Here is a 15,395-nt window from a genome sequence, read left to right on the forward strand (position 1 = left end):
ATAATCATATACCATAAATGAACCATTATTCCAGCTAATTTAATTCACTTAAAAATGTACAACAAAAAAGCTGAAAATAAGGTGCCCAACCAATTGATTCCAAAAAACTCCCCATCTTCCATTGTTTGTACAAAAAGATAGTTCCACCCTGAACTCACACCATTGGTAGAGCCAACTGAATTTTTCACTCACATGTGACACAGATCCTCTGTTAAAGGGATAGTTCACCCACCATGGCAATGCGAATACATCACACAAGAGACCGCTTGGACTCCACCCTCTCCTGAAGCTTACCATCACGTTGGATTATACTTAAAAAGTACTTAAATATTGATCTTATTTTTTTGCACCAAAAGTGATCGTATTGCTTTAAGACATTAATTAAATCGCTGGAGTCGTATAGATGACATTTATGCAGACTGTCTGTGATTTTTGGAGCTTCAAAAGAGAAATCTCCATTCACTTGCATTTTAAGGACTTACTGAGCCAAGATATTATTCTATTTTTCTTCAAATCTGTTCTGAGGAAGAAAGAAAGTCATACACACCTGGGATATCATGAACGTGAGTAAATAATGAAAGAATTTTCATTTTTGGGTGAACTATCCCTTTAATTGGATGATCGTGTGAACAGCTAAAGGTGCTTTGAATCTGACTTTCTCAATTCTGATCTGGGCCACTTTCATATGTGGAAATAAATCGGACTTATCTGATTTTTTCCAATGTGTCTTTGGTGTGAACAGCCAGGTCAGATTTAATGTGATTTTTACATGAATCTACCTCAACATTCATCATTTACATACTTGATTTCCAGCGTATAGGCTATATGCCTGTTATATTTTAAAACTTTTTAAACTATTTTAAAATAACTGTCTAGTTAATGCATTCAGTTTCTTTTTAAGGAAAGAAATTAATGATTGCGTGTTAAATATGCATATGAAAATTATAGATTTTCCGAAACAGATGTAGATTTAACGGCACTCTTTGGTCGTATCACTCGCTAAGAAAACACAGTTCCTATATTTCTCAAACTGTATCAAAATACGAATACAAGACAGTCAATGGAAATCTGAAATAAAGAAGATAACTCTTCTTACCTTGCATATCCTTGCATATACTGTATGTAATGTCATATTTCCTGCTGTCTTTCGATTTTATGGTGTGTTTCGCTCATAGGTAATATTACACTTGAACTTGGATGATTATTTAAATTCCATCATACATAGGCAAATTACTACATAAAAATACTTCATCCATGAACGGTCTTTCTCCATCACTCCCGGACATACAGTAATATCAGATAGGCACTGACCTATCTGCATTAAAAATGGATAATTACATTTTTAATTATAATTTAATTCATTATTCATACTATAATGATGAACATGCCAGAGTTTGTTATACACATGCTCAAGGAGTGCAACACGCATGTGGATCAGTTTAGGAGTGCCAGCTGTTCAGACCAGTGTCTGATACGGGCTACATTTAACCTCTTAGGGCGTACTCACACTAGGCCCGGTCGCCTTGTACCATGCCCAAGCACAATTGTCTCCCCTCCCCACTCCCTCACTGGCCTGCACTCACATTGCACTTAACGTTCTGGGCCTGAGCACACTTCCATCATTACGATGCGACTTTTTGTTTTGAAGAAAACAGGAAGAAAAGCGCTCTCGCAGAGCACAAAGGAGTCCATCATTGTAATGTTACTTACTTTGTGGCTTATTTTGAGTCATTTGGGGCGCAGTGACACACAGCCCTCTCAAATGCCTAATTGTCGACAGCATCGTACCACTGGAATTTATCTTTTTCGTCTGACGAGCTGCCAGATTTACGGAGTGCATTCCGTCCCTTCAGATTCTGAACCCACAGTTTTTACAGCTTGTCACGTCATTGCTTAGTGGTTCTTTGGTATCCACGAGCACGAAGATAGTCACAAAGTTTACCAAATATCTCGTAGTTCTTGTGTGGTCTTGTGTGTTGTATCCAGTTGTTCCTGTATACTTTTTATCTGCCCAAATTTCTAGTAAACACTGCACCTATGCCGTAGACCAAAGTGATCCCTTTGCCCAGTCGCATCATTAACGTCATGTTTCGAGTTCCGTGCTCGGTCACGGTTAGCGATCACACTAGATGCGTACCGTGCCTGAGCCAACTGAACTGTGCCTGAGCCCACCTCTTCGGTTCAGCATACCGTGCCCGGGCACGGTACGGAGCTATCACACTAGTTATACGAACTGGACCTTAGAAAATGTATGAGAAGAAAATCATCAGTAATATAGGTTCTCATCTATAGAAGATGAAATGTTACACATCAAAGCTGGGATTCTCTAGATTGTGCCTCTAGACATCCCAGAAGCCAAGATATTCAACAAAACAGTGTGAAAGCTCTCAGCACTTCATAAAAAGACTTGTTGTCTATGGGTGAGGGCTAAAATGCGTTAAATGCGTTAGCACCACCTACATTTCAGATCAGTGCAATGCGATGGAAGGTGATGGAGGAAAAAAAATCTAGTACTTGCTACCATCCAGTGAAATAAAATAAGACTTTTTCTTTGACAATTGATGAGAGAACTGAAATGGCATGCTTTTAAACTTTATAAATGTTTTTTAATCATAAAATTGTAAACATATACAATGTTATTTATTAATTATTGCAGTAATTTCTTAAAATTTGTGGGGTTTTTGGTAAAATGAGACAATTTTTATGAAATGAATCCACTGTATGTGTGAACAGGGAGCTTTTAAATTTGAGTGTGAAAATTTTCAGGCGGCAGCCCAAAACTCCTACAGTGTTTAATGTCATGTGAATGACATTCAGCTGCGGTGTGAACGTTGCCAATGTGCAATTGTCATTTGCACCTAGTTGGGTTATTTTACCACTTGTTCCACCACAGATAAGAGATAAAGAATGAGAACTGTGCCAGCCAACCCTGGTCTTGCTTACAATGGTCAAAATGCACAAAAGCAGAATCGTCCACTTTATTATTTTATAGATAATAACAATGGAAATTACAGTGGTGTATTGACCACTGAACTACACATTTCCCTAGTTTTCAAAATTCTGATCACATTAGTTCATATTTCACAATTCACTCACTCGTTCTCTCGCAGGTATGTGTATATGCTGGGTAAGGACACATGGGTGGAGCGCTGGCCATCGGTGTCAGAATGTGGGAGTGGCTCCACACTGCAAGTCAAATGCACCGAGCTGAAGAACTTTGCAGAATCACTGACACAGAGCGGCTGTCAGACTTGAGAGATCTTATAAACCATTTTATCTGACCACACGAATGACAAAACCAAACTATTTTTATTCTGTGAATTTTGCCATTCTGTGTTTTTGATTTAAATCTATATGTCACAGCTCTCCATGTACCTTAAAAACACACACACGCAAACAACAAACAATGATTTTTCTAAATTGTGCAATCTCTGCCAAAACTTTTGTTTTTGTGGCATACTGTATTTTACTGGATATCATTGATAAAAGTATTACAGAACTATATTGTTGTGTTGTATATTTTATTTAAATTAGCCTCTATAGATGAGTCACAAGACCCAAAACAGACCTTTATTGTTTTTCTTCACCTGAATGCAAAAGGTCAGTGGTCAAAAGCTGCTAGAAAATACTGATATCCAGCTGTGTAAATGTGCTACCAGGTTTTGGGCCTGTTTTATCAAATATGTACTTTTACATATATAAAGGCCTACTGTGGAAATACTCGAGTGGTTTTACTGGTTTTAATACAGGATCAATAGATAGATGGATAACATATAACTAGGTTAAGTACTTTAAGATTACAGTGTATCAACCAGTTTACTCCATTAACCACCAGAGGGTACAGTTTAGCTGGAATAAACTGGCATTTTCAGTGAAATCTTCTGCCTTTCATTTCCAGTTTAATATTAAATGTTAGACATCACATTTAGGTATAGATTGAGATGTAATTCATTTTAAATTACAGTAAGATGCAGAAGACATGATCTTAGCTCAAGCATCACGGCACCTAACAATGTGTTCTGCGAAATGTTAAAGAGTTAGGAGCTGAGAGTAAGAGTAGGAGATTCATCTGTCCCAAATGCAACCCAGATATGCTGATTTCATTCAGATCACACTTGATTTTTTATTATGAATAATTTAATAATTTAGTTTCTTTTATTTTGGAACATAAAAAGGATGTCTGAAATAATTGTAAACAGTGTAATCTGGAGCATGTCAAAAAACAAAACAAAACAAAAAAAAATCTCGTTACCGCAACACAAAACCCTGGCCAAAAATCAGAGATGCAGAGTATTGACAACATTTAGTAGAGGCTCTAAAATAATTAATCATTACTCAACAGATTTGTTTACAAATAAACAGTTTTACACAATACTGAAAAACAACCAACTTCGCACCTTGTTTTTTATATTTTTCCAGATTAATTCAACTAGTTTTAAATAACTATGTGTCCAATGGTTGATCTAAGAGTAAAAGATCAGATCTGGCATTAAATAATTGTTAAAATGTTCTTATATATTCTTAAGGTATTGTACATTTTTGTACATGCCGTAAAGATAATTAATAATTTATAGTAAAAAAATAAGATGACAAGAATCCAGGTGAATTCTCCTGCTGATGCATCATGGCAAAATACGTCTTTATTTCACAAAAAATTGTAGTCTTGCAGTAGAGATAACTTACTTGATGAAAAACACTTTTTTTCCCCATACTATTATTCCAATGTTTGGAATATCAGTTTTTTTTACATTATTGGTTATATATTTGTCTGTTTAATGTTTAATTTCTGCACATACACCCACACACAGCGCAAACACTCCCACTCATTGCCACTTGCGCCTTGTGTTGGCACAAAATTGCGCTTGGAATTAGCGCTCTCACAAAAATTTTATAAAGTCGCTGCAACACTAGCCGATTTTTCCAGTGAATTTCAGGTGTGAGATTCATTTACATAATCGCCGGCAAATAGGTGAGAGAGAGCGTGCATTAGCGTCTGCCAGCGGGAGGTCGTTAATCGTGTGATTGTTGGGACTCCCTGCTGAGTTAATGGTTCCAGCAAAGTAAAAAAGGATCCAACATGACAGAAAAAATCATTCTATCGTTGGAGTGGGCTCTTGTGTTCTCTTAAAAGTGACCAATGAGATTCTTTTTCTGAGGAACAGACAAGACATCAAGCTAATCTGAAAGTTTTCATCGCACTCAGCTGCATATCATCATAAACGCTGATTGTAATCCATAGTAATTCTGTCTCCAAGCATTTTTCCACACTAAAATGACAAATCGGAAAGTGAAGGCACAACAGTCTGGTTTTATTAAACCTAATTTGTTTACTCACTGAAAGCTGCATATGGACATACAAATTCTACAGCAAGCCTTGAGGGGATAAATACACAATCACACATTTTTACAAGGTAAGTTACTCCTTGAATAACATCCTAAATCACTCTATTGAAATTGTTTATGCTCATGCGGTACTCCTGATGTTATTTCAGCGAGAGAGTGAGTTGTTGTGAGTTGGTATATCAGTCAGCCCCCCACCACTCTTAGGCTGTGTGTCCACCAAAGCGTTTTTTTGCAGCTGAAAATGCCAGGTGCTCTTCTGAAAATGCCCAGCTGGGAGCACTTGAGAGTGCATTGCAGGCACAGCGTTTTTTTTCAGCTAAGATGCTTCGGTTGGTATGATACGTAATATCTGCAGAAGTAATGTGTTGCAAGTACCTATTTTCGCAGATAGTTTGTGTTATCAACAAGTACTGAATGTAAAAATGTCAGCACAAGGAAGAGTACTTGCTCTGGTCCTTGTTCTGGATGAAGGGAAGACTGAAGCATTATTCTTTCATATTAATATTGTGGTAGTCCGGGAATGTCATCTGGTACATACATGAATACTCAGAGACCAGCAAACTCCTCCATTGTTGTTCAGACACTGTACAAGTAGGATGTTACGAATGGTCGTGTGGTATTTGTCCCACCCCTCCTCCATGTGACTGGATGGTTGGGTAAAAAGTGACAGAGACGAGCGCTGCGTTTACCCAATGTTGAAAAATTTTCAACACTCGGCGACCAGAAAAAACGGCAAGCATGCAGCGCTCAGTGTGGAATAGATGCTCAGCGCCTCGTCATGCTGCTGGCTTTTTTAAATACGCGGTGCTCCTATTGCAGACAATTGAGAAAATACGCTGGCCTCAGGAAAAAACGCTTTGGTGGACACACAGCCTTAATCGGCAAGTGTGTCATACCTCCAAATGAAGACAGCGAGATCTAAAAAAAAACAGTCTGCAAGTCTGTCACCCTCAGCCAAAATTGAGTTGTTTGGAGTCTGCTAGTGTGATGCCGACCTAAGATGTAGCGCATGGCCATTGTGAATTATTTTTTATTTTTTTATTGTTTATTTTGTTTATACTACATCTAATGGTCCTATTTTTGAAGCTGGAAATGTTAATTGAAAATGAACCAGAAAATTATTTAAAAATCTAAAATAATAAAGTCCTTTGTAATCTTTATGTGCACGATGGAGCACATGTATATCAAACTGTATCTCAGAATAGAATTAGAAATCCTCAATGCCATGGTTCAAGCTTAGTTTCATGTGAATCACCCACTCTAAGCCTTTGCAGTCCTCCTACAAGTCCACACATTGGTGATGTAATGTTGCATAGACTGCTGTATAAGTGCAGCTCGGAAAATGGGCACAGAGTAGGGCAGAACAAATGGGACACTCATATGGTCTCTTGGACTTCACATCATAGTAAGACCTCAAGTACAAACACCATTTAGGACAGCCATACACACACACAGCCAAGACATAAGAGATTGTGTGTGGACAACACATTTGTGTGTATGAGTGTGTGAAAGACCCTAAGCGCTTCATACCTAGACACAACAGAGGAAGCAACAAACAATGCTACTGAAGGACACTGCATAAGAACTGAAGCAATAAGGCTTACTGTTTAGATTGTCTGGCCTGTTTTACTGTAAAGATATGCCCTAATTCACTGGCCCCATTAAAACACAGCATCAATCATTACAAAGTAGGCATATGGCCAATGGTTCAATTACTGGCAACGCCACATACAGTACATGCTCACTTCACTTCTCTCACTTAGTCCCTCCTTCATTCTCTATCTCTCTCAAACACCCCTTCATCTCCACTCACCTGCCAACTTTTTAAAGTACCGACAGGTGTGGAGTTAAAAGATAACCTTTAAATGCATTTTAAGAGTGTGGTTAAAAACCAGACACAGTTTAAGACAGTATGTATTCATGACTTCTTCAAAGTCAAAAAGGAAAAACGTCCGTGATGCTGACTTTTAATACTTAAAAAAATAAATAAATAAATAAATAAATAAAATAAAAATACTGATGTAAGACTGGCTCCTTCCTGAAATCAAGTGTTCATCTTTATGCAATGATGGTGTTATGGAGGTTCCTCCCTTGCCATTCTTAACATTCTCTTTGCCAGCATGTTGGGTAGATATAGACACCAACAACCTAAACCATAGTTCTGTGATAAATTAATATTTCACTCACATACACTCCTAAAACACTTCACATAAAACATTACAACACATCCTCTCATCCTCAGAGAGATTGAGAGACATTTTTCATTTTCATACTTTTGTATTAGCCTGTTACTGTATCTCATTTCATGTTTACAAGTTCGGGCATGCAATCTTAGCACTCACACTCTTACACATAAAAATACATTCATACCATCCATTACTGCACTTAAGCTTTTGTGGAGTGTCTGATCTCAGAGTCAGAGATACATGCCTAATGATCCACACCTTCTGATACATCAAAATCTGCATTCCTTTTATCACCTGGTATACTTTCAACTTGTTTGGTGGTGATAAAATAGATAAACAAATAACTGTTGTTACACAATAATCACTTAAGTATATATCACATATCACAATGCTGCTTTAATATTTTTAATGAACAAAATATCACTGATATTAAGCTATCACATGGGAAATTCTGACTGCTTCCGTATGTTCACGTACCCTGAAATCAACCCTTTACTGCTGAATTACTGACAAGCACCATCGCCAACAGACATTTTTGCATTAATTCAAATATATTTGTCTTTCCCTGTGGTGCTACTGATAGCACGTTGTGCGGGTAATCTCCACAACACAGGTTGCGGTCCTGTTGATACCAGTAATTGTATTCATGCAAAGAAGGGTAAGTGTGATTCAGGGGTTACATTTTTGCTTTAAAATTACATTTTTACTCTACTGACGGTTAGGTTTAGTGTTGGGGTTTCATTAGGGTGTAAAATATGCATTCCTGTTGACTGTATTACGCCATATACAACAAAAAAATACATCTCGCTTTTAGCACCACACTGTGGACATTTAATATCAAAAACACTTCAGTTTCAGCCACTGGGGGCAGTGTTTTTAATTTCGGTAAGCATAGACTGATTTCACAAGCAGAACTTTTCACTCAGTTTTTCCATCAGAGGACCATCATTTTGGTCAAACAGGCATTTTCAAACTCCAAATATTTAAAGCAAGAAGTAAAATACAGTAAAACAATATAATTAAAAATAATCAACGCATGAATATAAGAATCAGAATTTAACAATACATACAACTGTAATATTTACCAACATAAAGCATGTCAAATGCCACTTGGGGACTTCCGCATACATTTTTGAGTGATAACTCAAGCATATTATTGAATCAAGTGCATTGAACCGATTCATTTAAATGGACAGTTCAAAGAAACTGATTTGTGGATATGAATTGAATTTCTCAATGAAATAGGCATGGCTACCAACATCACACGGGAAGTCGATGTGTTGCTACCGGATGTTCTAGTACCCTCACATTGACTCCATTCGGCTGAATTACTTATAAGTGTCATCTCCCATCATACATTTTTGCATCAGTTCAGATGTGTTTACCATTTCCTGTGGTGCGGCTGATAGCATGTTGCGTCAGCAGCCTCAGAGACATGGGTTGTTGTCCTGCATTGAAACCAGAAAGTAATAACGTACACATAATCAGTGACAAGCGTGATTCAGAGGTTGCATTTCACTTTTAAGATTACATTTTTATTCCATTGACGATTAGGTTTAGGGTTTGGGTTAGGGCATATGGTTAATTAAATATGCTTTCCTCTGTATTACATTATTTAAAGTGAAAAACACCTTGTTTTACTACTCACTTTGGTGCCCCTCTTTGGACATTTCACCCTCAAACTGGAGCTCAAATGTGCCCATAAGTTTAACTTCCAGCTTCAGCCACTGGGGCTAGTGGTTTGAATTTCAGTAAGTGCAGAACGATTTCAGCTGAAGAACTTTTAACCAACTGTCACCGAATAGACAGTGAGATCTTTCTGTGACTATGTTTATATGGACACCAGAAAGCCATTTATTGCAAGAAAGCCACTTAAGGCTCAAAATTGGTGTATGGGTTTACATGAGCTGTGTTAACAGCTTTCTCCGTATTTCCGTATACATGCAGCTCGGTCAGTAAGCAGCTTTCTCTACAGCAACGTAATTTTCCCACAACGTTTGTGTAAATAACAAACATGGGATCCGGGGAAGACTTCACTATTTTATTCTCTGTTTCTTTGCTCTATTTCCAGATATGCTAGAGTTATTAATGTGTTTGGTTTCTTAACTTTCTACTGCGACCTGCAGCAGAATTACACTGCAATAGTAGGGTTTCCCTCTTACGTCAAACTCTGGGATTCCCCCAATGTATGAGCGCATATACGCAAACGTGAGAGACCGTCAATATTTTACACTGGTGTGTATAAATGGGTATAGTTTATAGTTTATGTGATTTTCTCCCTGTACTTCCAGAAATGTTGAATTCTTTCCACTGGGTTGACATGTTGTTGGGTTCCATCCTATGACGTTTGTTATCCCAGTCTGTTCCATGCACGTGCACTCTTCACGCTTACGTGTTTACATGACCACAAAAAGCTGCGTTTTTCGAGAGAAACCTAGGTGTGTTTAACCTCTTTCTCTTAATCCCTTAAACAGCATAAGGAAATCATCGTTCTTGTTTACATGATGTTTCTGAATGCTGCTTTCTGCAAAAACCCTGGAATAAACCGTGTTCTTAATTGCATGTAAATGTGGTCTGTGCCTACAAAGGTTTAAATCACTATTACACGCTATTAAAAATATCTGTCTTAATGCTCACACAATCTTAAGTCAAGACACAAAGAGTGGGCTCGATTTTACCATTTAAAAAACATCATGAAACACAAAAGTGGTTATTTGATATGATCAACAAAATAATTGTGAAAATATAGTAAATATTCAATATGTCTCCAAGGACTAGTGTGAGAAAGATTATTTTCATATATATTTTCAGCATATATGCTTGTCAGTGTCAGCAGTGCACCTGTTATTAGATTGCACTGTTTACATCTCCATCATAACAAGTTCGTTCTCTCTTCTTTTTCACACGTACTAACTCTATATTTAAATGGTCTCATAAAATTCAGGGATGGGCAGTTAGGCCTTTTTGATCTATTATTGTGGTGAGAGCAGGCAGAGAAAAAGAAAAATAAGTTTCAGTTGATCAGGCTTCAAACAAAGTCAAAAAGTCCACCAGCACAGGTGTGTGGGCATGTGCGTGTGTTTAACTGTGTGTTTAAGTGCTGAACAGCTCTTGTACATGTCATCGTCAGCAGTTGACCATGAATACCCTTTTTTATCTCACACGTTGCATTTTTGAAATGCTACTAATAAGATTAATCACTGCCTAATGAGGGGTTTTCTCTACACTGATGTAACGATGATGTCACCAACCTGCAGTTCTCTCACACACATACACACATGCTTTTCGCACTCAAGTGTGAACAATACTCTCACTTCCTGCCAGTTGAGCTCTATCTTAAACAAAGTCGAGGGAAGAGTGGAAGCATTGTGTGATCGCACAAAAATTACCTCATTATTCCAGCGAGTAACACTATGCTTTCATGTATTTCTCTCACCATATGACACTGCAGATAAGTGGTACAAGAGACAATACACTGTTCGCAAAACCCCCTGCACTTGTGACTGCTTTGCTAATTGCACTAATCACTCGTGTTAAACAAAGTTCCTTTAATCACTCTAGTGTACAATAACAACCCAGGCAAATCACAAATTGCGTCACATGGACTAAAAAACACCTTTCATTGGCATTATGCACTTCAGTTATGTATGTTTCATTCTCTATGAAAGCATTCAGCGTCATTCATCCCAAAGACAGTAGAAAACAGGTGCGGCATAAAAACAAAAGTAAAAGATCAAAAGGGGACAGTGTTTGTCAAGAAACATAAATTGGGAAAACCAATTACACAGGAAAGAACCTGAAGAATGCAGCATTAAAGGAATAGTTCACCCAAAAATGAAAGTTCTGTCATTTTTTTCACTCTCATTTCGTTCCAAACCTATGAGATTTTTTTGTCGAACAAGAACTATTACTGTATTGCCAGTGCTGGACGGATTACTTGTCAATTGTAATCAGGTACTGATTACAAATTACATGACAAAAAATGCAATCAGTAGTGTAATCTTGTAGATTACATTTATGGGGTAATCTAATCCGATTACTTTTGGATTACTTTCAACCGAATTCTGCATGGTTTAATCGTTTGAGTATTGCATATGTCCATAAATTCAGATAAATGATTGCAAATGTAAAAATATGAAGAAAGTTTTCATATTTTCCACCGTGATGCTGATAGAAGTCTAGGTCCTCCATCAGTGACAGAATCAAATATGTTTGAGATTAACAGGCATTTCTTATTGGAGTTTCTAAAATTATGGACAGGTTCTCAGGGCACGTTAACACTAATGCGGTAACGCAATTTCGCCATTTTACAAACGCCATCCACGTGTGGTAAGAGATCAGCCCAGTTATATTTGTGAATCGGCGTTACAAAAACGTCTCAAAGTTATCACTACACTAAAAGTGCATTCATATACAGGTGCATCTCAATAAATTAGAATGTCGTGGAAAAGTTCATTTATTTCAGTAATTCAACTCAAATTGTGAAACTCGTGTATTAAATAAATTCAGTGCACACAGACTGAAGTAGTTTAAGTCTTTGGTTCTTTTAATTGTGATGATTTTGGCTCACATTTAACAAAAACCCACCAATTCACTATCTCAAAAAATTAGAATACATCATAAGACCAATAAAAAAAACATTTTTAGGGAAATGTTGGCCTTCTGGAAAGTATGTTCATTTACTGTATATGTACTCAATACTTGGTAGGGGCTTCTTTTGCTTTAATTACTTCCTCAATTCGGCGTGGCATGGAGGTGATCAGTTTGTGGCACTGCTGAGGTGGTATGGAAGCCCAGGTTTCTTTGACAACGGCCTTCAGCTCATCTGCATTTTTTTGGTCTCTTGTTTCTCATTTTCCTCTTGACAATACCCCATAGATTCTCTATGGGGTTCAGGTCTGGTGAGTTTGCTGGCCAGTCAAGCACACCAACACCATGATCATTTAACCAACTTTTGGTGCTTTTGGCAGTGTGGGCAGGTGCCAAATCCTGCTGGAAAATGAAATCAGCATCTTTAAAAAGCTGGTCAGCAGAAGGAAGCATGAAGTGCTCCAAAATTTCTTGGTAAACGGGTGTAGTGACTTTGGTTTTCAAAAAACACAATGGCCCAACACCAGCAGATGACATTGCACCCCAAATCATCACAGACTGTGGAAACTTAACACTGGACCTCAAGCAACTTGGGCTATGAGCTTCTCCACCCTTCCTCCAGACTCTAGGACCTTGGTTTCCAAATGAAATACAAAACTTGCTCTCATCTGAAAAGAGGACTTTGGACCACTGGGCAACAGTCCAGTTCTTCTTCTCCTTAGCCCAGGTAAGACGCCTCTGACGTTGTCTGTGGTTCAGGAGTGGCTTAACAAGAGGAATACGACAACTGTAGCCAAATTCCTTGACACGTCTGTGTGTGGTGGCTCTTGATGTCTTGACACCAGCCTCAGTCCATTCCTTGTGAAGTTCACCCAAATTATTGAATCGATTTTGCTTGACAATCCTCATAAGGCTGCAGTTCTCTTGGTTGGTTGTGCATCTTTTTCTTCAACACTTTTTCCTTCCACTCAACTTTCTGTTAACATGCTTGGATACAGCACTCTGTGAACAGCCAGCTTCTTTGGCAATGAATGTTTGTGGCTTACCCTCCTTGTGAAGGGTGTCAATGATTGTCTTCTGGACAACTGTCAGATCAGCAGTCTTCCCCATGATTGTGTAGCCTAGTGAACCAAACTGAGAGACCATTTTGAAGGCTCAGGAAACCTTTGCAGGTGTTTTGAGTTGATTAGCTGATTGGCATGTCACCATATTCTAATTTTTTGATATAGTGAATTGGTGGGTTTTTGTTAAATGTGAGCCAAAATCATCACAATTAAAAGAACCAAAGACTTAAACTACTTCAGTCTGTGTGCACTGAATTTATTTAATACACAAGTTTCACAATTTGAGTTGAATTACTGAAATAAATGAACTTTTCCATGACATTCTAATTTATTGAGATGCACCTGTACATTTTTGAAGCCGACTACAAAAGCAATTTAAGAAACTAAAAGTAACTTTACGGTGCTAATCCAGTTGAATATGAAATGACATGTATTTGTGCATTTTGATGCCTTTGATGGACAAAACCCTTCCAAAGACATTGCGACACATGGTTATATCACACAGCGAGTGATAATTCAAATAATAATTCAAATATTTTTTTGAGTTAGCTAGATTTGCGATGTAAAGTAAAAAAAAAAAAAAAAAACCTTGGAATCATACCTCCAAATGCTTCTTTATTCTTATGATTTGACATAGAATCCTTCGCAGTTGACAGGATATTAACCTTTGGAAGACAGAGTTTATATTGCACAGTTATGTTTTTGCCACGTATCTCCTTAAAAATGAAATTCTCTATAGATCCAGTGGTTAAATTCTGAGGTAGACCACTCCATCTTCACCTGGCTGGCTAATAGCGAGTATCAGTTCTGAGTGCAATACACACAACCCTCCCAATCTCTTCCGAAAACACTCGAAGACTTACTGAACGTAGAATGATAAATGTAAAAGATTGAAAAAAAGGGAATGATTAGGATGATCAATAAATGATTAACAATTAACTGCCTTTGCCTTGTTAATATGTAATCAAGTAGTCCGATTACAAGTATTTTAAAATGAAATTTTAATCCAATTACAAGTACTAGATTTTTTTATCTGATTATGTAATCCAGATTACATGTAATCCGTTACTACCAGCACTGTGTAGTGCATGACTTAAGATGCATTTTACCATTTGCATTACATAACCAACTACATTTACAAGCTTATTCCAATGTGATCAAGTTGCACGCTCAATTGTTAAAGCGTTGCACTGTAATGTGAAGGACCAGAGTCCTAAATCGACACGTAAACTAAGTGACATTCATCAGCAACTGCGTTTTTCATCTCAAATTTGCATTTTATGACACTATAAGTTAGGTTTAAGGTTTAGAGTAGGGAGATAGATTTTGTTGATTTAAAACTCAGTATAGCATTATCCTTAAACAATTCATCTGAAAATGTAACCTGCTTTTAGCGGCACTCAGTGGACATTTCACCTTGGAACTGCCACTATATGAACCACGTAGTCATTTTGCAAAAATGTCACCACAGTCAAGTAATTTTCATGAGATCAAGCTGTAACTTTAAGTGAGAAACTGACAGTGACAGAAGTCATTACAATTCACTTATATTCTTTTCCTCCATCGTAACTCTAAAATCTAATTTGCACTTCCACAATTGCCATAATGCAATAGATTATGATACATGCAAAACCAATGCCTGACATAAAACCTGGCACTACACGTGCCATATCTGAACATATGTGAGATATGAATGGTACGAATGTTAGGGTACAACGGGGCTAAAGGCACCCCTAAAGGAAATGTTGCTTTTTTTTCTGGTCACCAAATGTATCAAGGTCAAAATGTTTTATTTATTTGTATTGAATATTGATGGAGCAACATACTGTAATTACTGTACCAGAAGGTTGTTTTTCGATTAAAATACATTTTTAAAACAAAAAGGTGGTGAGGGAAACTTTTACCCCACACTTGTGGTAAAAGGCTCCCTCACTTGGAGTAAAAGGCCCCTAGGGGGGTTTAAAGTGATATCGCTGTAGATACCAGGGAAATAGTTATAGGGAACAATTTTTCAACTAAAGCACATCATTTTGAGACACAAAGATGCTTTTTTGAGTGACAAATTAAGATGATGCTTACTCAAAATAACAACTTCAGAAAAAGTCAACCATTTCCTGTTCATTTCAAACACTTTGGACATTTTTTTACATCTCAAGTATTCTATAAACAAACTAATCTGTATTATGATTGGATGAGTCAATGTGAACCCACT

The 15,395-nt window shown here is 37.4% G+C and overlaps 1 protein-coding gene across 2 annotated transcripts in view; it reads left to right on the plus strand.

Annotated features, from left to right (window-relative positions):
* LOC127438855 (complement C3-like) overlaps positions 1–3,502 on the plus strand; it is a 44,394-nt gene extending 40,892 nt beyond the window's left edge. For both annotated transcript variants that reach the window (XM_051694766.1, XM_051694767.1), the window contains exon 43: positions 3,111–3,502. In XM_051694766.1, coding sequence (XP_051550726.1) covers positions 3,111–3,255 — 145 coding nt within the window. In that variant the 3' untranslated portion in view covers positions 3,256–3,502. The remainder of the gene's footprint in view (positions 1–3,110) is intronic.
* Positions 3,503–15,395: the final 11,893 nt, after the last annotated feature.

Source organism: Myxocyprinus asiaticus, chromosome 50 (genome assembly GCF_019703515.2).
Source record: "Myxocyprinus asiaticus isolate MX2 ecotype Aquarium Trade chromosome 50, UBuf_Myxa_2, whole genome shotgun sequence".
NCBI lineage: Eukaryota > Metazoa > Chordata > Actinopteri > Cypriniformes > Catostomidae > Myxocyprinus > Myxocyprinus asiaticus.